General features: G+C 55.4%; 7 protein-coding genes across 7 annotated transcripts; 2 read left to right on the top strand and 5 right to left on the bottom strand.

Annotated features, from left to right (window-relative positions):
- Positions 1-334: 334 nt before the first annotated feature.
- On the top strand, positions 335-1733 carry BXZ73DRAFT_106207 (uncharacterized protein; the record flags this gene model as incomplete). Its single annotated transcript, XM_048016545.1, has 6 exons — positions 335-805; positions 857-997; positions 1197-1311; positions 1420-1502; positions 1555-1663; positions 1714-1733. 6 exons carry the CDS (start codon positions 335-337, stop codon positions 1731-1733), a joined length of 939 nt encoding a protein of 312 aa, XP_047872991.1.
- A 3669-nt stretch (positions 1734-5402) lies between these two features.
- On the bottom strand, positions 5403-6935 carry BXZ73DRAFT_54351 (uncharacterized protein; the record flags this gene model as incomplete). The annotated part of the gene is made up of 3 exons (XM_048021151.1): positions 5403-5473; positions 5540-5759; positions 6804-6935. Coding segments are annotated over 3 exons (423 nt in total), but the record flags the coding sequence as incomplete, so codon positions are not given.
- Positions 6936-7369: 434 nt separating this feature from the next.
- BXZ73DRAFT_29533 (uncharacterized protein) lies at positions 7370-7522 on the bottom strand (the record flags this gene model as incomplete). The annotated part of the gene is made up of 1 exon (XM_048017780.1): positions 7370-7522. A coding segment is annotated over one exon (153 nt), but the record flags the coding sequence as incomplete, so codon positions are not given.
- A 35-nt stretch (positions 7523-7557) lies between these two features.
- Positions 7558-8449, bottom strand: BXZ73DRAFT_54326 (uncharacterized protein; the record flags this gene model as incomplete). The annotated part of the gene is made up of 3 exons (XM_048021149.1): positions 7558-7785; positions 7853-7982; positions 8088-8449. Coding segments are annotated over 3 exons (720 nt in total), but the record flags the coding sequence as incomplete, so codon positions are not given.
- A 1558-nt stretch (positions 8450-10007) lies between these two features.
- Positions 10008-13710, bottom strand: BXZ73DRAFT_81360 (uncharacterized protein; the record flags this gene model as incomplete). The annotated part of the gene is made up of 13 exons (XM_048023486.1): positions 10008-10618; positions 10668-10871; positions 10928-10984; positions 11036-11170; positions 11259-11396; positions 11475-11570; positions 11656-11716; positions 11775-12185; positions 12242-12603; positions 12657-12784; positions 12841-12865; positions 12914-13162; positions 13308-13710. 13 exons carry the CDS (start codon positions 13708-13710, stop codon positions 10008-10010), a joined length of 2880 nt encoding a protein of 959 aa, XP_047872987.1.
- Positions 13711-14005: 295 nt separating this feature from the next.
- Positions 14006-16283, top strand: BXZ73DRAFT_106204 (uncharacterized protein; the record flags this gene model as incomplete). The annotated part of the gene is made up of 6 exons (XM_048016544.1): positions 14006-14030; positions 14086-14103; positions 14154-15265; positions 15319-15372; positions 15554-15588; positions 15650-16283. 6 exons carry the CDS (start codon positions 14006-14008, stop codon positions 16281-16283), a joined length of 1878 nt encoding a protein of 625 aa, XP_047872986.1.
- A 3636-nt stretch (positions 16284-19919) lies between these two features.
- Positions 19920-20773, bottom strand: BXZ73DRAFT_106202 (uncharacterized protein; the record flags this gene model as incomplete). Its single annotated transcript, XM_048016543.1, has 6 exons — positions 19920-19992; positions 20056-20279; positions 20330-20456; positions 20507-20518; positions 20603-20677; positions 20727-20773. 6 exons carry the CDS (start codon positions 20771-20773, stop codon positions 19920-19922), a joined length of 558 nt encoding a protein of 185 aa, XP_047872985.1.
- Between the last annotated feature and the right edge of the window lie 1044 nt (positions 20774-21817).

Genomic DNA, 21817 nt, shown 5'->3' with positions numbered 1-21817 from the left:
ACTCGCTCGACAGCACGCAAGCGCTCTGAGCATCGCCACCATAACCACAAGGTGCCTAGGTCGTATTCCAGCTGGAATAAGCCCTCAGACGTAACAGATTACGCACATCCTGAGGACTGAGGCATCATTACCGGTACCGGAAGACTTCACCGAGCCTGAGCCGGGGAAGGTGTTTCAAGTTCCGGAAGGGCGCTTCCACCTCTTGCGCGGTCTGTATAAGCCCACTGCCGATCATATCCGGGTCAATACGAGCCCTCCTTTGTGATGACGTCACCGAGAACGCACCCACCAACATTACCGAAACCGGTAAGCCTACGCGTCGCAAGAAGGGCAGATGGCGAAGCGTGGCAGAAGTGGAAAAGGAAGGGCAACTGTTTCTGACGAGGACGACGAAGACAAATTCTTCGAAGAGGAGGCTGATAAGGAGGACCGGGAAGAGGATGAGTTCGACGAGCTCCGATCCGGTGATGGTGGCCACGACGACTCCGACGACAACACCGCGAGCGACAAGGAGGATCAGGAGAACGAAGAAGAAGATGAGGATGGCGACGGTGATGAGGTTCGGAAGTCGCTCGGTATTGACGAGACACCCACTGGTGCGTCGGAAGACTATGACGGCCCAGGGTACGTCAAGTCAGGACACCACCGCCGTCAGGCCTCCGTTCGCCGGTTGTGCGTCGAACAACGTACTTCCGGCGGTGCGTCCGGCACGTACGGTGTCAAACCCGGCGGGGTCGTCCCGTTCCTCGAGAGCTTGTGCGCCGAGACGCAGTACCAGAACCTCCTGACCCGTGTAGCCAAGGCGGTGAGTGGGCGACTTCAGTGCGAAGACATAATAATAATATCACTATCATAGCTCGAGACGAAGGTGGACATTCCACCCATTCCAGCCGCTCCGTGGGCAACATGGGCTAACGTCCACGGGTTTGTTGGCCATGATCTCTACAACGACGCACAAGAGATGGTCCGACTGCTCGACTGGATCGGCGATGAATCGGTCCGCGAGGATCTTGACCGCGTCTCAGTGCAAAGGATCTGCTTGGTGTTTGGACTCCTTCCCGAGACTCGCGTCAAGCAAATGACTTCCGAGAGGAGTCCCCTCCGCCGGAATTCGACAGTGGAGATGATTTCGGGCAGAGCGCCTTGACGCTATTGCGTTGCGGCGCAAGTAATCTCCTCAAAGGATCCTTCCCGAGCGCATGAATGTCCTCTGCGATATGATGGAGCTGACGCTCGAAGCTGGGTGGAAGCCGAAACGGACCGGTCCAATGCCACGCCCGGTGAAGAAGAAGGGAAAAGCTGCGGACAACGGTGAGTGCTTCGGTAATAAGGGCTACAATGTCTCATGGCTTATAACCAGCACCGCTAATCCATCTAGGTGCTGGACCATCCTCCTGACATTGCCCGGCAATGGAACAGCTGACGAAACCGAGGGAACCACTGGCATGAAGGTCGCGGGGGCTGCGCCGAAGGAAACTGCAAAGCACCTTCAACAACCGCCGGTATAGTTCACAGTCACTTGGCATAACCAGTGCGCTAACGTGACTTATCTAGCGGCGGTCCACCCGTGCAGTCCAGATCACTGCCGCCGGGCTCGCGGCGGGTGTCAAGATTACGTCCACTCCGCCAACCGGAGCAGTTGGTGCAGCCGCACAGGCGCCCGGTACTTCGTCCGGTAATGATAGAGAGCAGACGCAGCGGACAACGCGTCAGAGGTCCGGGACGGCAGGTGAAGGTAGCCAAGTTCGGAAGCGGACGAAGACCAAGCAGTGACGATTGTTTTATTGTAATATCTGCATATATTTGCGCTGTAACGTGTATTTGACGATGAGTTCCACCTTGTGACATCTTTTTCAAAGTCCACGACTGATAACAGCGTCCATTACCGAACGCATTAGCGACTGAATGTCTGATTCGGCAGTCGTCGACATGTCCTCCCCACCCCATACCCTGACCATCTCCCGGCGATTGTACCAGGAAATCGCGACCCGAGTCTCCTCCACTTCCGGTACTCCGTGTTCGACGTATTTAGCCAGGATGATGGCAACAGTACCAGGTGAGTATGGGACTGAGTAACCAAGGCTGCGCAGTCCAAGATATGCCTGGTCACCATAGTTGCCGACGGTGACCAGGAGGTCGTACCACAGGTGGAAACTGTTCTGGTCACGGTGATATGTGGTCTTCCGGTTCCATATGATCTGCAGCGCAATACCGGTCACCGGCCAAGGAATGTGTGGGGCGATGTGTTCATTCAGAAACTCCATGATTTGCCGGTACTGTGTTGGAGCAACGATTTGCATCACCGCGTCGAGGATAGCACCGACTTCGGTAATGCGTTCCAGCCATTCCTGCACTTCGCGCTCGGCGAAGCCCTTGGAGGGTTGTGGACCGTTTCGTCCCTGCAGAATATTTTTAGTGATAACAAAGTGACTGTATTAAAGTGCGTACTCCTTGAGGAACCATCTGCGGTGCGATACTGAGAAGACCACAGAGTGTGTGTTTGTCGTGCTTGAAGTTCTCCTTCCAGAGGCGCCATGAATCGGTGTTCGGTGACGGCTTGTCTAGAATTGGAGCAAGGCCGTCTGTTGACCGCCATAGCTCTGTCTTGGATGAATGTTTATTAACAAGTTATAACATACATCTCGATGTTACAAACCTGTATATCCACTGGGAGGAGGTCGGGAAGAATCCATGCGAGAATGACACCGTCAGAATCGGCGATGGTAGCTGGGACATTGATTGCCGGTGGAATACCGGACTCTCCCGGCGGCTCTACCGGAAATGCATCTTTCAGCCGGTCTTTCTGCTGCTCAGTCGCTACACCGCGGGTCTTCGGAGTCATCTTCATGTACTCCTCTAGCTTCCAGTCCACGTTATCTAACGGAACCTCAGTCGCGGGTATGCGCGTGTAAAAATAAGAGGACTCTTACATTGGCAGCTGCATGCGGCATGAATGCGATCGGCGGCTTGAAGAACAGCAGCAAATAATTGGTGTTGCAGCCCACCAGGACACCCAATCTCGCGAAAGGGGTGGATTTTATCACTTGCAGTGTATCGCAAACGCGTGGCCAATGCCTCTTGCATGGTGTGAAGAATGAGGATGTGGAGATCACTCCCCGGTCGACTGTTGTTGTTGCTCGACATGATGGTAAGGATCACGATGAAGATGTTCTGAGGATGTTTCACGAGCTGTCTTCTATCTGTTGCATCCTGAACGACAATAGTCACGATTGCGATCGATTAGACAATATGTTGCACACCGGTAACGGATGTTTGCTCCGGCATTGAGGAATGCTGATCGGTGTTCGAGTGCGGTAGTCCAAACTGTCACCGGAAGTGTCCATGACACGCTCGGCATTGGACATCTCGGCACTCAGTCTGCACGCTGAAAGTGTTGTGCCCTCTCGAATGTTCAACACGTACGAAGGGAGTGCACATTCAACGCGTACGAATGGAGCACAGAGGTAATCTATTGCGAATATTGTCAGTGTATAAATTCCGTCGCGTCAACTGCGGAACAGTATCGTACGCAAAGGTTCGATGTTGCTGTGAGAGCGACTGTGAGCTTCTCAAGCACTCTCTTACCTCCCACAAATGTTTTCTCATGTGGTGTAACGGCTTTCCTTCCTACAGATGGGCAATATACATATGCAACAATTGGTATGCGTTCAATTGTATGTCAAACCAGCAATCACGTACTCGAATGACTGGCTGAATGAAAGAGATATCGTCAATGGCACATATCGTTCATTTTGTGACATTTGTTCTAAACCCATGAAACATAGTATAGCGCAGCGTGTGAGTACAAAGGGAAGTGTGTAACCTCAGATAATGGACACCGTATGCCGCTGCGTTCCAATGCCGAAAAAACCTCGGTGATCGGAACAGGTTGTGGTGAGATATGGCACATTGTTGTGGTTGAGAGAGGGAACAGGATGTGAAGCCAGACGACTTCATGGCAAAGCACTGTGTGTGCCCCAATTGCATATCTCCACCGGTTCGAATCCGTTCAACATCATGTTTGCTGCATAATGTACATACCTTCCATGTGAACATGTTCCAAATGCTTCTATTATAAAATACTGCATGGAGTCATCACCAATGCATATGTTGTGAAATAAAGACATATGCAACAGTGGACGCATTTCCATAGAGAACTTCGTGAAACTGGGCGACTTCGTCCTAACAGTGATTTAAAATATCCTAAAGTTGTTGTCTCATACTAGGAACGCCTGAATATTATGAGGGACAGATGTGTGCTTCTCTGCTACACCAACAACAGTATGTATGTTTGCCATGCATTGGCAGGTGCGAGCACTCCCTGTTTTATCCAGAGCCATTAGCCAAAGACGATAAGGGGCTGATCTGGTACCCTCCATCTGTGAACGAGTACACCAGCGTATGGTGATCTCTATGTCATTTTTTCATGACATATCTTGGGGGCGGTGATCGCCTTTCGCTAAACCTACCAAAGTTGGCCACACACACTAGAACATTGTGCCACATCGTCCAGGGAGGTCGGCATGGGTGTATCTAACTTTAGAGTGTATGTACATGCGTGTAGTGCGTAGCAGGGGTAACCCCCGGGTCTCCCGATGCTTACCCTGACCCCTACCCTCAGGGGGTCACAACCCTCATACAAGGGTCAGGGTTTTGTAGAGGGTCACAAGGGTACTCGAGGGTCAAGGGTTTGACAAGGGTAGCAAGTACAGCACACACGACATTGTCCTACTCTACTGTATCAGTACCAGCACGTGGCTGCAACACAATGAGCTCCCAACCACCCTCCAGATCGTCCGATGCATCATCTCGAAGGGCAACCGAGACGTCGGTGTCTCGAACGAGTCCGAGCTCGCTCCACTCATCAAGGCACAGAAGCGCCCGGATAGACGTGGCAGACAAACCGTTGCGGACGTGTGGAAGGAGCAGCCGCCCTTTGCTGAAAACGCGTTCAATGTCGACTGAAGTGGCTGTGGAGCATCCTTACTGTAAGCGAGCTGCGAGAGGTTGAGATACCATGATATACACATACCAGGAATTGTAAGGTAAGAGAGCGCCATGCGTGAGAGATGGGGATATTCACGGCGGCGATTCCACCACCAACTGAGTGGATCGTCAGTGTACTCTGTAGACGCCGCAAGATAGCGATCAATCTCGCTCGCCCCTGCAGCCGGACGCTTCTGTTGGAATGCAGGGAGCTGAGCGAATGGATTCTGTTGTGCACCGCATTGGCCGCGCATGCCACATATAAACTGTAAGACAGGAGTCAAGTACTGGTGATAAAGAACACTCACAGTGTCTTTCTTACGGCGTGGCTCAGTCGTTGGCTTCGGGGCCCGATCGTCGTGCTCAATATCCCTCTGCGCATAGCTGCGGAGGTACTCATCCCGAGTCATCTTCTCGGCCGTATCAATCCAGTCCTGTTCCCACTTCGCAGTCTTGAAGTACTCGAGCTTCATCTGAGGATGAAGGACTGGAGGAAGATCATCACAGCGAGCGCATATAAGTATGTAATACAGGCCAGGACATATATACGCACCCATCGCGATCCGGTAGACCTCCGTATGATCAGTGCGATCATAGTACCGATTAAGTGTCTTCTTGCCAAGAGTAACCGCAGCGCGAACAGCGGCAGTCATTCTTCCAGTATCCAGTGCGTGCTCCGTGAGTTTCTCGTCGAGGTGATCCATGGCCGGAATGACGATGGGCAGATTGACATGCCCCTTTCTAGAGAAGAACGTGGTAGCATTCTCGAAGAGCTGTGAAATCGAGAGAAGTTAGAACGTGACTGTGTGGGACGTAGGCACAAGAAGACGAGAAGAAGAGATTACACTTGTGTGTCCGCATCCGTGTCGCAGCGTCCACACGACGCGCGTCACGGTCCCCGTGTCTGCGTCCGCGTCGCAGCGTCCACACGACGCGCGTCCCTGTGTCCGCGTCCACACGACGCGCGTCCCCGTGTCCGCGTCCACACGACGCGCGTCCCCGTGTCCGCGTCCACACGACGCACGTCCCCGTGTCCGCGTCCACACGACGTGTGGCCCCACACCAGCATGATCGAAACGGATCTGCTCACGGTGGTGTGTAGCACGTACTCAAGCATGCGCATCAGTGCCAGAGCGTCGGGCACCGCAGAGCGTCGGGCACCGAAGAGCGGAGTCGGGCACCGCAGAGCATGCGCGCAGCGCAAGGGACACAGGTCGAGCGAGCCGGCGTGCGGAGAGCGCTGGCAGTTGGAGTGTGAGATACACACACCGCGCGCTGGCAGCTGGAGTGCGTCAAGAACGGGGTGCATGTGCGTGTGGGGCACACATCAGCACTCTTGAATACAAGAGTGTTGTTGAGTGCACGCCACAGAGGCGAGGGCAGTAGGACGCGGGATCTCATTATCGAGACAGCACCACAACAGCGGGAGCCCAGAACAGGTGGAATATGCGCATGAAAAACAGTACAAACAACTTACCTGTAGTCCCGACGCGTCCCAGGGCCATGCAGAGTATGGATGGCGTCGTTTCCATCCGCGATAAGATGATCACGGATGATCAGGCCGACCGTATGAGATTTTAGGCAGTCGAGTGGCGTTGTTTAACCACAGCCAGAAGAAACGTTGTTGGGTTGCAAGGGACGTCGAGAGCGAGCACAAGAGGAAGCAGTTAGTCATGGATGCCAAGCTGGAGAATGGGGGGACGAGACAGAGCACGGGAGGAGGTGGGAGACCATGAGCGTTGCGGCTGGTTTGAGTTCAAACCAGCTGTGTTGCGGGTGCAGATGCGTGAGAGTAAGATTGCGTAACTGCCACGTACCTTCAGAACGTCTCGCAGCTGCTCGACTATCTCCCACTCCTCGTCGTCCAAGTTGTGCTTCTTCAAGCCAAGATCAAGGTCCGTAGTTATCCGGTGAATGGCGGCCTTGTACTCAACCGCAAAGTCTAGCATGTAGAACGTCGAATTCCAACGAGTTCGAACATCCCGCGGTATCATGCGCTCCTTCAAACGGAGTTCGCGAAGTGTCCGCTTCCACGCAGGGAGGTTTATTGTGGGGGAATTGATGATTGCGAAGGACAGGGTGCGAATCTGTGGTGGCAGATATCAGGTGTGTTGTTGTATTGTATCTGAGTGCGCCGCACCTTCGTTAAGACGTTCTTGATTGGGGCGATACCAGCCTCAAAGTCCTCGCGCTCATCGTCTGTCATGTCTTCATTGATGTCGAAGAGACCGTCTGAGTCGTCCGCTTCAGGTGTGTCATCCGCTTGGTCACCCTCGTCGTCCTCGGTGTCCGAACCCATACCACTCCAGTCAATTTCCGCGAGCAGCCGTGCTAGTGTTTCCTCAGCAGTCTCCGCTGTGTCCTTGTCGCCCTCCTTTACCTGGAAAGGACGGAGTACTGATTGCGCACATAGGTTCACGACATGGTCGAAGCATCGGGCACGATTACACTGACCGCCAAAGTTGTCAAGCCTCTTGTACAACTCGTCGACCATGGTGTCATTAGCGGCCGCGCTGTCGCCTGTCACCGCGAGGATCTACAAATGTTTGGTAAGCAAACACAAGCACGTATCTATGGAGATGCACTACTAACCTTATCTTGGATACCGAAGTCCTTCAACATGGCGTCAAACACAGCTGCCATGACGAAACCGGAGTGCGACTCCGCAACCTCGATGACATCCAGTATCATGCTCAACGGAGCCCCGCGGTGGTGCAAGTGGACGGCAAACGCGATGAACGGCCTATGGTTAGGCGATGTCCACGCGTCAAAGGTGAAGTTTAGTTCGCCTTCATATTCCTATCATGTGTATTCATCCCGCGTCAGTACGGTACCCTGCCATGAATGCGGAACTGCTATCACATACCTGAAGCATCCGGCCGATGCGCTGCCGGCACTTCGCGAACACATGACGGATGTCGCGTGAGACAGTGGAAGGAGACGGGATCTTGTACTCCGGGCGGCCCGTCTTCATCAAGCACTGGAACGCTCGGTCGCTGACGATACGGAACGGCCGCTTGTTCTCTGCACACCAGCGCACAATCTCGATTCTATGCCACACTTCAACGCTTGAGCATGAACTGATTCATGTGAGTGCGTACCTGGTTTCCATTGATGTATGCTGTACGATTGAATACGTGACCTTGCCTTTTCCAGCCCGCTTGAACGCTGTAGTCAGTTTCCCGGTGCGACCGAACGCCTCCAGACCGGGCCGAGCCTTGTCCGCAGATCCCGCCCCCGTTCCAGCCTTCCACGCCGCATCTTTCCAACACGACTTCGCATGCCGATGGAGGTTCTTTGTGGATGTCTTGTCGTTGGTTTGGGTGTTACGTTTGATCTTCTGTGTACATCCAGGGTTCGCGCAAGAGAACTCGTGCACGATTTGGCCTTTCTCATTGGTGAGGATCTTGATGTCTGGTTTGTAGAATGCGTACACCGGGGCTGACCACTTCTTCTTCAACCGCGCTAAAGTGCGATAAGGCGTTGTTGATTCTGATGCGATGTCGGATCCGACTCACCAAGAGCTGCCTCAGGGGTCTCGTCCTTGGGCTCGTTGTCATCATCCTCTGTAGCAGGTACGTCTTCGTCATTTGATGCCTCTTGGTCTGCTTCCGACGTGCCAGAGTTGAATGACCCACGCTTCTTCAGCTTCCCGGCGGCTTTCTTACCGGTAGCCTTGACGGCAGAGGCTACTCCTTTGACCGCAGAAGCTGCAGCACGTGCTGCCTTCTTGATAGTTGAAGGTCGCCGAGTCTCCGTCCCACTCGCATTATCGGCATCGCTCCCAGAGCCGTGGATGGAGACAATGCCAGGGGACGAACCTTGGGAGCGGGTCTCTTCGTTGCCGCTACCGTCTGAGTTGGAACCTGTGATACGCTTCTTCTTCCGAACCTTCTCCGATAGTGCTGATGCCTGGCGCTTTAGAGCTTGGGCACCCTTTCTAAGGGAAGATCCTCCAGCCATGAGTGGTGGAGTGTGGTGAGGTGTAGCTCAGAATCTGTGTGTATGAGGGAACAGGGGAGGGAGAATCTGCGGGATGGCCCTCGCTCGGACAGCCCCCTGAATTTTGGTGAATGTCTTATGTAATACAAAGGCTCCTATTCACGATGACGGCTCTCCGTTCTTCAGTGCACATGCCTGCTGAGCCTGCAAGGCCAGGCTGCTACGTACAGCAGCTCTGGGACCACCGAGGGTATCAAGGGTATTGGGGGGTCAACTGGTACCTACCCCGACCCCTACCCTTGCGCACCCTTACCCCCTACCCCCAAGGGTAGTGGCTACCCCTGCTATGCACTACATGCGTGCTCAGCAGGCTGGATAGAAAAGCGCCCGTGCAAGTAGAGGTGCCCACGGACTACTTCGTTTGGGATAAAGTGTCTTCAAAAATACGGCTAGTCGGCACAGGCACACTTTACAACGTTTAGCAAAGACCGCAGAAGTGATTGGTCTTTGCCAAAGTCGCTGCGGCACTCTGAGTCACCGTCTAGGATTTACTACCGACAGTGGTAGGGACTGTTACTGGGGTGCTCCGAGATTACCGAGCAGGGAACACGGCGTTCGGTAATGGGTCCAGAAACTCGGCACTCACGCTCGGAAATTGATCGCTGTCTCCGAATGACTGCCGACATAGATCGGGAGTGTTACCGATAGTGCTCCCGGAATACCGAACGAAGAATATGGCCGTTCGGTAATGAGTCCTAGAACTCGGCATTCATGCTCGGAAATTGATCGCTGTCTCCGAATGGCTGCCGATATAGGTCGGGAGTGTTACCGACAGTGCTCCCGGAGTGCCGAACGAAGAATATGGCCGTTCGGTAATGAGTCCTAGAACTCGGCACTCACGCTCGGAAGGTGAAAACGCATGGAACGATAGGCCGGCACAGCAATAAACACACCACATCGTGCTTATTCGCGGCGGCATGTCTCTCACACTGCACAGAATGTTTGTATGAACAGTTCAAGTGGAATACATATTATGAGGAGGGAACGCAGTAGGTATAGTATAACGAAAGAACAGCCACTCATGCAGAGATGTCCATGTCCTGCGCCCCATCAGCATCCTCGGGCAACTTCGCCAACTCCTTCACCGGAGTCCTGCCGGTGTTATGACCCGCGCCTGACCCCTCATCAGGTTCCTCTTGCCCATCCGCATCGCGATCGCTTTCCCTATCGGTCTCAGCATCCGCATCCCTGTGATCTCTGGTGGCGGGTCCGTCAGCAGCACCGGAGGGAGCATCGGTGCGCGTCACGATGGGTACCATGTCAACGCTGGCTTTGGCAGGCTTGCCAAGATGGGTGTCGTGGGGCGTGGAGGATACATCCACATGTGCATTGCCGTCGGTCTTATTTTCGTGCCCGTGTGGACGAGGAACAGGCGACGTGCCCGCCCCACGAATATCGGCAGCGAGAGGCTCTGGACCAGCAGGGGAAGGGCCGGAGTCAGCACCATGAGAGGTGATGGTCACAGTCGGAGATGTGCCGGCAGCAGGACCAGCAAGGCCAATACCGGTGTGAGCGTCGGAGGAGGTGACAAAAACCGAACTCCCGATTCCCCCGGCACTGCCGGCAGTACCGTCGGTACTGCCTGTACCGACTCCGAGGCTGCTGTCCGACCAGTCTATTGGCACGGAGCCTATAAGACGTTGAGCACGAAAGTGGCGCAAAAAAAACAAACTACGCACCAGAAGGCGACGCTGACTGCAAATCCTTATGAGTGCCGAACTGGCTGAGATTGGCGATGCGTTCATAAGGGTCGGGCACACCCTGCTGACCGGGACCGGGAATACCAGAGGTGTGGGCTTGAGGGTTAAAGTAGCCACCGTTCTGTGTGTACTCATCTCCGCCATGTGCAGTGAATCCAGCCGGATACTGGGCGAAGGGGTTCACTAGTGAAAGCGTTATCAGCCGATGATACGCAGGGAGTGATCATTACCGAACGTACCGGTGGGGACTGCCGGCCATATAAACTGACTGCCGGCGAACATATTACTGGTATTATCTGCACATCCGCTCTGTTAGCATGCCGGTAATTCAAACTAATGGTGCTTACTAGGATACATAGCAGCCTTCAGAGCCGCGATTTCGTGCGCCATCTCGTGGATCTGCGCTTGCATCGCGCGGATAGTGGCTTCCATGGTGGGAGCGGCCACCAGTGATTCTGGCTGGAAGTCGCGCAAGGGGTCCACTGGAACGCGAGTTGTCAATGGAACGTTTCTAAAGTTGTAACCTGGCGCCGTATAAGCCGACGCCAGGTTAGGGGAAGCATAACATACCAGGCGGTGGAGGTGGCTGGTTGCGCGGATCCAATGCCGGTGACGGAGGGCGTACATGAGACTGCGTCGATGAGACGGACTTCGACCTTCCGGTAACGCGCCTCTTCTTAGCAGCACGTTCGGAAGAGCTGTGGTATCCTATGCCGAAGACATGAACACCGACACACCAGTGATAGATCCGGCCAAGCGTGTAATAGAGGAAGCGGAGTTACTCACCTCCTTCAGCCTCGGTCATTTTTTCGTCATCGTGCTCGCCGTCGCTAGCATCGTCTTCGTCGATCTCGTTGCTTTTTTGCCGTGGCACTGGAATATCTGGGTATAAGCACCGAATGCCGACGGAAGATCACCGACTGCCGACTGCTGACTGCCGAACAGGACAACATGGACCGGTACTCACCGGTATCCTTGTCGGTGTTAGACTTCCTTCCCCTCCTGGGTTTCGGGTAGTCCTCAGAGTTCTGCAAAATGACAAAATGATAAGGACCCTCGTGAAGAACCACTGAGATTGCTGCGTACCGGCATCACCTCTACATCACCGGCGATCCTCCGAATGGGCGTCCTCCATTCCGCCACATGCAAGTCGATGTGGTACTTGGGGTCGTTGATCATCTTCTGCCGTGTCGCCAGATCGAGTTCGTAGAAGTCCCAGTACCAGTCAAAGAACCAGTCCGCGAGTCCCGAGTCCTGGAGAGCCAAGAGTAAACGAGAAACCAATACCGGGTCTGGATACCGCGCCGGGTTCGCCAACTGAACGAAGGCCCGGTATGAGCGGTATGCCGCGGCGCCGAGCCTACCGTGCCCAATAGGCGAGAGGTCGCAGGCCATCTTCTTCGTGCGGCAAGACTTGCAGTACGACCCGTCGAAGATGAGGATCCGGCAGTCGGTGCCGGCAGCCTTGCAATGTCCACACCGGAAGTGTGCCATTGGCTGCCATTCAAACGGTAAGTACAATCGGCTATGAGAGAAACACATTGGCGACTCACTCCGTCCTTTCGAATCACATAGACCGGGATCCGGCCTTTGTGGTTGGGCAACGGGTCGAAGTTCTTCTCCGGCGCGACATGGTCGGGATGAGCGGGTCGGAGGACTCGCTTCACTGGCTTCTTGGTGGTGGTCTTGCCGCTACCACCGCCGGACGGAGCGTTGTCTTCATCACCGGAATTCGTCCCGGCAGTCCTCGTCACATCACGACTCTGGCTCCTCGCCCTCTTCTTCGGCGTAGCGGTGGTCCTCTTTGGTGGCTCCGGTGCCGCTGATGTCGCCCACCTCGTCTTGGACAGCGGTGGCGTCGTGGGGGTCGCAAAAGACACTGCCTTCTTGGTGATCGAACGTGTCTTTCGTACATCTGAGTGATAGTGAGTAAATATGTTTGGCTGTGATTACCGACGGCACACATACCTTGGAGAGGGGTTTCCTCCTCGCTCTCGTCGTCTTCTTCTTCTTCGTTGCTGACATCGTCATCGGTAGTCACCTCTACCGTCGTCGCCCGACCCTTGCCTTTCTTGTCTTTGGTCGGCTGATGACGGCTGGGGGCGGTGTTAGCGTAATTCGCAACGTCATGCCGGCACAGTACGGTACTTACGCAGGCTTTGCCGGTTCAGCAGGCTCTAAGAATACAATTAGATCTATTCTGAATGATCTTTTCCGGGACTTACTTTTGATGGCCCGTGACATCCTCGGGTTAAACCTCTTGCGCGCCCCCTTCGCAGGTTTTGCGGTCTTGGAACTCACGTCCGTCGTCGTAGCACCGGAAGCCGTCGGAGAAGCGGTACTCTTCGTAGTACCGGTAGTCTTTGAACTACCGGTGTTCTCGGTAGCATCGGCAACCTTCGGAACCCCGGCACTCTTTGTACCCTCGGTGCTCTTCGCAGCTCCGGACTTCGTGGTGCTCGACTTGTTAGCTCCTGGGATAAATCATTAGTGGTACTACCGATACTGAACAGACATAAAGCGCACCATCCCCCATCGACTGTGAGTCTGTCACTGTGGCTTCTACTCAAACCTGAGATTAGAAAATATGGATGGGAGGAAAGAAAGCCGGATGCTTACCGATGTCACACCAACTAAGGTCGACGTCCTGCTCCGGCAAGAGTCCAATCTGGCCGTGGTCATTACCGACTATGTGCAAGTCGAAATTGTACCCAGCCTTCTGAGCAGCCGCGGTGTCGGCAATGGGTACGATCTCGAATGGAGACCCGGTGTATCCAGCGACGTGCCGGGATTTTTCGTACTCGTAGAAGGCGCCGAGGGTGTAGCGCGGCCAGGTGTTTAACTTGAACTGCGCCTGGAAGTCGTAGGCCTTGTCGAGCGCAGCGAAGAACATATTGTACCAGTTCTTCATATTCTCGTGCCCGAGCTTGGTCTGACACAGACGGCGAGAGAGCGCGTAGTGGATTTCGGTGACGGCATGGCGCACAGTCAGCATGTCGCTCTCGGATGGGTGGGTGGACATGTCGGGAGATGTTCGGTAGCAAGGCAGAGAGTGGGATGCGGTGATAAGAAGGTAGAGGCGCGTGTGCAGATGGTCAACTCGGTGGTTGGAAGTGGGAGAGTTTGAACACAGCAGGCGCCACGTCTTTCAACATGCCATCGTTGACGTAAAACTGCTCCGATCTGTATCGGGATCACACGCGGAGGTCGGTCACTGCCGACAGTCGAACCAAACGTAATTCATCCCTCCTCCTCACCCCTCTCGCACGATTTCACCCTCCCCCTCTATCTCAATCCACGCCACTGCAAGAAAAACAATGAAGTACAACCTTCGAGTCCTAGGTAATGTGCATTTGTATAGTCCCACAACCAAAATCTTATTCCCTGTCCTGTCTAGTTCCATCACCGGTCGGCGGTAGGTGCCGGCAATGCCACGTCTGCACACACGGCTGACCTCGGTTGCAGATGCTGAAATCAACACCCAGTACGAGGACATCCTCGACGTGTCCTTTGCAAACTGGGAGACAAAGAAAGCGCCAAAGAAGTTGACCCAACAGTTAATCCCCTCAGACGCGACAACTGTCCGCCAGCTTCTCAGCCGGCAGTTTTGCTCTGGGGTGGCCCCACGGCCGTGGGCTGCCGGGAGCCTGCTCTCGTATTCAAGCACCCCACCGGTCGCCGCGGAAGACCTGCCGCCTTGGGTCTTCTGCGTGGACCACTACTCTGCCGACACTGCCGTCCACATACCGAAGGATGATGCCGTTCTGGCATTACCGAGCACCTTCCGTTCGGTAATCCATCCCGGCGATCGCGGCACCCCGCTACCATTCTGGCTCTTGGACTTGTGGCGACGTCTGCGCAACGTCCATACGGTTCAGTCCAATGTCGAGCGTGGACTGGAGTGGCTCAGCGAAGTTGGACGACAAGAAGAAGTTGACAGAGCGGTCGTCAAAGTACAGACTGCCCGAATGCTCGACCTGCCAGCGTTGCTGCACCCATGGTGTGACCTCTTCTTGCATCTGACCACGGACGACTGTGACCTCAACGACGAGTTGATCGACGCAGTCGTCGCTATTGTGATGCGTCATACCGACCGCCTCACCCGCCCCCTCCACGTCTATTCCCCTATCGTGACGCAACTGTCACCGGTAGACTTGGTCGACCTCTTCGGCAAACTCACCGCTCGAGGTGACTTCGCTACTGACAGCATCATCTGCCTCCCGTGGTATATTGGCGGCGAGTGGGTGTTCGTACTCATCAACATGGCAGGTGATGACATCAGAATCGGTTATTGCATCCCCCAACACGACCACGATGGCTTACTCGAGATCGCCATGCGCACTGCGATCCAGATCGCTCACACGGTGGAAGTGTCGGTGCGCCAGACTCGCACCGACTGGATAGTGCGCAAATATCAGCGTGGGGATGAAGATCAAGAAGCCTCCGTCTTGTCTGGGCTTGCTATCGCTGTAGGATTTCTGAAGAACCTTTTGGAAGGGTTGACGGTTTTCTCGAGCGAAACAGCACGAAGACATCGCATAGAAGTCCTCTTTGCCATCTTGGACCACCACCCTCATGTGAGTCTAGATGAAAGTCACTCCTACATCTCTAAACATGATATCATTTTCAGAATCCGGTCATCTTGGAAGATGAGAAGCTGAGTCTGTGGGAGTCGCAGGACACAGTACGGAGTGGGTCGTTACCGGCCACTTCCGACGGGGAAGATCTCCGCTCGGCATCACCGGTATCGCACTCGGTAGGCTCCGCCGGCCCAGGATCCCCCTCCCCACCGCCAATCTTCTCCCGTACACTGGCGACCGATATGGCGCCTCCTCCGTCACTCCCAGTCTTTACGCGTACCCTAGTACCGGCCACTTCCGACCAGACTGATCGCCACTCGGTATCACCGGTACTCCCCCCAATCCGCCCTGCCGTCTTGACTGGCCCCTCTCCACCGGCAGTCTTCTCCCGGACACTGGTGCCTCCCTTGACAGTCCTTTCCACATCGCCGCCGGTGTTCACGCGGACACTCGAACCACCGTTCACGCGGACACTCGAACCACCGTTCACGCGGACACTCGAACCACCGTCGTCTTCCTCGACCGCCCCATCAAAGCCATTTACCCCCCCCGGAGGGCAGAGCCTGATGGGTGGTGTCTCGTCGTCCTCCCCCCTGTCCACAGTTACGCGACTGCTGGCGCGCTCCTCCAGGCCCGACTCTCCACTGTCGGAATTCACTCGGAAGCTCACCATGCCCGTGACTGCCGAACCGTCTCCTCCGGTATTCAGCCGAAGGCTTGCCATTCCGTCGACGACATCCTCTTCGCAGCCGGTATTCACCCGCACACTCGAGTCGCCGTCGGCATCCTTGACCGTCCCAGGCCCACCACCGGCTTTCACACGAGGGCTCGCCGTCGAGTCCAAACCGACGTCGTCACAGCCGGTATTCATGCGAACGCTTGCACCTGCCGACGCTTCGCCACCGGCATTCATCCGGCAACTGGCCCGCCCTCCAACACCGACCTCTGCACCACCGGTGTTCACTCGCACACTGTCCAGTGCTGTGGAACCCATGCCACCGGTGTTCGCACGTAGGCTGGCCGTCCCTTCAACCTCCTCGTCCTCACCCCCGGCTTTCACGCGCCAGCTGGCGAATCCTACCATGGGTCCCACCGATGAGAGGATGAATATCGAGGAGCCTGGGCATTCAGTTGCTCCTCCCGCCTTCAAACGCTTGTTGAAGCACGTTTCCGAGCGTGAACATAGCGCGGACTCATGATACGGAGGTTAAATGACACTTGGCTTTTTCTTGGTTTGTGGAGTACTGCAATGTTTCGAATATGCTTTCGTATTTTGTAATGGACTAGCTATGTGAACACAGAACCTGACGTCTGACGGTATGTTTCAATCGTATGACGAGCAATACCGAACACATTATCGGTATCAATGATTACTCAAAACCATGTGCGCACTTGAACCTGTGGAAGACCCGGAAAGGAGCCGCACTTGAAGAAGACACAGGAGCATGGCGTACACTAGTCTTATCGCTACGGGTTAGCCTCAAAATACAGGATAATGAAAGGGGATCAAGCAGGCAGCAGTACTTTCCGTAGCCCAACGGACCAACCGAAATATGCGGCAATGTACTTCATACACCACCGTAATTCCGATGTTTTCCGGCTGACAGGGCTCGTACAGCCGTCTTCGGCGGGGGACACACTCGTACAACCTCGGGTAATAACCAGGATTTCCTGGTTGTAGAGCTGTACTTGTTCTTTACTCGTCACTTGAATACGGCTACTGATAGGTCGCGTTTTATTACCACCACCACGGAAGCCCTTAGGGAAACATCACCTGTCCATGCATTTGCAATACCGAGGCCACTGCTGAGATTGCCTTGGATAACCGCAATGCCGATGTGTGCCGCCTTTGGGGAGCTCGTACGACCGTCTCGGACGGGGTACATGCTCGTACGAGCTCCGGCAGCGTTTGCATCGCCGCGGGGTAACCACCGCACGTACGGCCGTAAAACAAGTCGGTATGTGCTCAGAACGTCTGTGGCTACGTACTACATGCATTACCGCAATTCCGGTGCGTGCCAGCTGAGGGAGCTCGTACGACCGTCTCGGACGGGGTACGTGCTCGTACGAGCTCCGGCAGTGTTTGCATCGCCGCGGGGTAACCACCGCACGTACGGCCGTAAAACAAGTCGGTATGTGCTCAGAACGTCTGTGGCTACGTACTACATGCATTACCGCAATTCCGGTGCGTGCCAGCTGAGGGAGCTCGTACGACCGTCTCGGACGGGGTACGTGCTCGTACGAGCTCCGGCAGTGTTTGCATCGCCGCGGGGTAACCACCGCACGTACGGCCGTAAAACAAGTCGGTATGTGCTCAGAACGTCTGTGGCTACGTACTACATGCATTACCGCAATTCCGTTGCGTGCCGCCTTTGGGGAGCTCGTACGACCGTCTCGGACGGGGTACATGATCGGAGCTCGTACGACCGTTACCGACGGTCTACATGACCGGAGCTCGTACGAGCTCGTATCACCGTTACCGACGGCAACATGAGGGGGTCGTACCGCCGTTACCGACGGCTACAGAGGGGGAAGGGGGTCCGGATGCACCTCGCGTGCCATGGCGCATACTCGGTGCTTATGTATATTGTGGGCCACATCGACCTCATCATGCCCACGCTGCACTTCGACACGGGCATGAACTACTAGTACGGAGGTGGGAAAGGGTCAGGTGGTGTCAATGCTTGAGCACGGTGTGACTGTACTCACTGATCTGCGGGAGGACGCCACCGATGTCCCTGTTGAGGTCTTACAGCCGAGGTCATCCACTACTTGCGCATGATGACCTTTGTCTTCACAAGGAAACTCGTCCGTTTTCCTTGCACAGTCGTGGGCTGCGCGTGGGGGGGGTGCAAAAATAGCCATGTTGCGATGTGCGGGAATACTGGGTGAGCACACAAGGTAGTACCTAAGTGAAATGGACACATCGAAACTCACCGGATATCACCAGCATTATCCACCAGAAGCAGAAGGCGGGAAATACTGTACCTGTTACACGGATTTACCGTGGCAGGCGGTAAGGAAGGAGACCATCGAAGGTACTGCATGTGTCGGAGGTTTGGAGAGGATATGGGGGACGACAAAGAGCCTGCGAGACGCGGCGGTGGGACTTCGAGAGGCGGACGACGCGGGCGTCAAACGGCAACGCGTGTCTCCTCTCTTCTTCCATCTCCCCATTCCCCTCCTCGTCTTCCGCATTTCTCTCTCGCTACGCTCACTACAAGACACGGCATTTCCCCCAACACCAAGTCTGTTTAGCCTTCACAAGACTACTCGCCATTCCCAGACGGTGCGCACCAAGTCAAGGTGGGCTCAAGCTTCGCATTCAACTTCCACACCATATTGATAACTGCCGCAGCAAGCCGAGCTGGTTCTGGAGGCGTCTGAACGGATAAAGGCACATGTACGTTGTCGATACCCCTCAACCCATCCCTGCCGCTGTTGTAAGAGTGTATCAACACCATCAAGACAATAATATTGAAGGGGAGTCCATTATATGTTCATTTCATGCGCATATATGCCAATCAACATGGCTCCCCAGGTGCCGTACGCGGTGCGCACGTGCATAACCCAGGCCCCGGGACATGCGTCTCTCCTGAGCCACTCCCGCCCGCGCGGCTGCGAACACTCGCGCACGGGCCCCCGGTGTTTGCATCACTTGGTGCGATTGCGCACAGGTGAGGAAAGTGCTCACCGTCCTCCTGCAGCCAGCTGCAGCTGCAAATGCATGCACATGCCGCCGCCGCCGATGCTGACCCCCAGTTCGGTCTCGCGACGCGGATCGCAAGGGACGTGCAGTCCGGTAGAGGGCCCAGAGTTCAATGTGTGCACGTACACGGTCCGTCTGACATCCTTCTCGCTGGTGTCATGTGCTGATATCCCGCCCCGACGCAGGACCCGTTGCTCGCTATGCTCCTCTCCACCTCGCTCGTCCACCTGGCTCTGCAATTCGCGCCCGGCCGCCTGGTCAACCACGTGGAGAGCATGGGCACGGCCAATGACAACTGCACCGTAGGTCCACCGCGTCGAGGCGCCCCGTCTGCTCCCCCTCCGTTTCGTGCATGCGGTCCCAACGCTTCGCGTCCTCGCGCACTCCACGTGCCGACCGGTTCGACCAGGCTCGACACTGCGCTATCGCAGCGGAGTTCGCGTGCGAGGAGGAGGTTGAGTGGCGGTGGGGGTCGACGAGCGAGTTCGTCAACGCAAGGCTGAGGGAGCTCCGGGCGGAGATCGCGTGACGGCCAGCGCGTTCACGTGCAGGTGGAGGATTTTCGCGCCGCGCTAGGCAAGCTAGCAGTGGTGCGCGGAGGGAAGGGCGCCGATCCCGTTCTGCATGAAGCGCAGTATGGCGGCGAGTTCTCCGCGTTGTGCGGGCCCGAGGAGTCGAGGACGGCGAGACAATGGCACAAACGAACGATTGACAATACCATGTTCTTTCCGGCTTTACCGATCATTCTAGCAAATACATTGGTTTTGTACTATACGGATGCGTTCACTGTGCGTCGAGGGTTCCCTGAGCCCTGAGTGAACTGGCCGGCCTGGCGCCCTGAACACCCGGAGACGGCCTGGACGCCCGGACGCCCGGAGCGAAATCCCTGGATTCCTGGGAACCCTGGTCAGGTCCCACAGGACCCCACAGGACTTTGGGAAATTACTGATGCGAGTACACATTGTTACCAAACGGGTGACGACGAGCGCCGGGAGCAGTCATTTCGTCGCAGTACCTGTAATGAGACCTTCGTGAGAGGGTATCCGGAGTCTGTCGAGTCAGGGCTGATGAGACTCACGCTTTTGGGTTCTCATCAAACTCTGCGCGGTCCTCGATTGGAACGTTGAGACGTCCCATGCAAAGCGTGTTGAATCCAAAGTTCCGTTGAGCGAGCAGCTCGTTCGCAGCGAGAGGGGCGAGGATCTCGCCGCTTGGAAGGGTGATTTTGGGGAGGCATCGGTCGAGGTCGGCTCGGATGGCATTGAGGTGACTCGATCGGCCAGCGCGGGCGTGATGATCCATCTAAAAATTGTAAGTGATTGTATGCCACGACGATTAAGAAAAAAACGTACACATCCAGCAATCAGGAATAGTGCGCCAGCGTTGAACTTGAGGTGCTCCGAAACAAGCCGGATGAACGGCAACTCCTTGAGGAGATACTCGAACGCATTGTAGAGCCACTTCGCAGTCTCTAATTTCCTGTGCTTACTAGTATGAGTCGGTGTATATTATGTCAGGGATTAACTCACATGTTCGTCAGACTGCGCATGTGTGACGCACGATCAGCCTCTGACATCGGCTCATGCTGCCATATCTCTATGCCTGTGGTAATGATCAGTACATACGGAGCATACGGTCCAAAGAGACACGGGAGCCAGCGAGAGAGGATCTTGACGTTGGCTGCTGGTGTCCCCTTGGAGCTGTAGACGAGTTAGTTGTCACATACTGGCCAACGGTTCACCGACGTACGTGATAGACCACTTGCGACCCTTCCCGGTTTTGATCTCCGCGACCATGGCGTCGAAATCGGTCCTTGAAAGTGCGGAGAAGTGAATGGGGGTGTCTTCACCTGGAGTGTCTTCATTTGCCTGAGGATCATTGTCGATCTCTTCAAGTTCTTCAGGAAACAGCTCTTGTGAAGGCTGCGACGCCCTCCCTAACGAGGGAGGATGGCTTTGGTCACGCCGATCCGCAGTCTGTCGTTCAAGAGCAGGAGTGTGATGGGGAGGGGGACTTGCGGAACGATTTCGGGGAGTGTTGGAAGCAGAAACTCGCCTCATATCACTGTCCAACTGCCGTGCGCCCCGGGCGGCCTGCCCATACCAACTCGGCCCTGGGTCGTAATAACCGTCCATGTCACGAGGTTGCGAGCGCGCGGACTCGATGCGTTGGTCGCGCTGATAGGTCTGAGGCTGGGGGTGATTGATAGGAGGGGGTCTCGGACGCCGAGTTGGGGTGGGCTGTAGATGGTCGTCTGAGTGCTGCGGTGTGTCTGGATAACTGGCGTTCATAGAAGTGCTGAACGAAGATGGCGATTGAGCAAGGCAATACAGATAACAAACCAAAGAAATCATACCTGGGCAGTTGCACGCTCCGCGCAGAGCGTGTCCCGAAGTGTCCAGTGAGACCTCGGTCACTGGAATGCATGGGAGGGCGGCGCGGCACAAGCTGAGGTGAGAGAGGGAGGAAACAGCCATATCTCCCGGGCGGACTGGGCGGATATTTGTACTTGGGTCAAGAGGGGGTCAGAGTGAGCAGAGTGGCAGAAGACGAGGCTCTCGCAGGCCCATCTGCCAATGAAGCTCAGCGTGAGGGTGACGACGCTCAAAGTGAAACTGACAAGGCCGTAGCCTACGGGTATGGACGAAAAAGGATGACAACGACGAACATCACGACAATGAAGATGTCGACAGCAACAATGATAGCGACACACGTACACATGGACCCTCTACACATACATACCGGAGTCAACACTTCAAGTCACGTCGTCCAGAATCGGAGGAGCGCCGTTTGAGCTGCCCCGGAGGGGACGCTGTTGGCCGCACGCTCTGCTGATTCCA

The sequence above is a fragment of the Epithele typhae genome, assembly GCF_022376455.1.
Source record: "Epithele typhae strain CBS 203.58 chromosome Unknown BXZ73scaffold_78, whole genome shotgun sequence".
NCBI classification, from domain to species: domain Eukaryota; kingdom Fungi; phylum Basidiomycota; class Agaricomycetes; order Polyporales; family Epitheliaceae; genus Epithele; species Epithele typhae.
The sequence above is the reverse complement of the archived record's forward strand: the minus strand, read 5'-3'. Positions and strand labels throughout refer to the sequence as shown.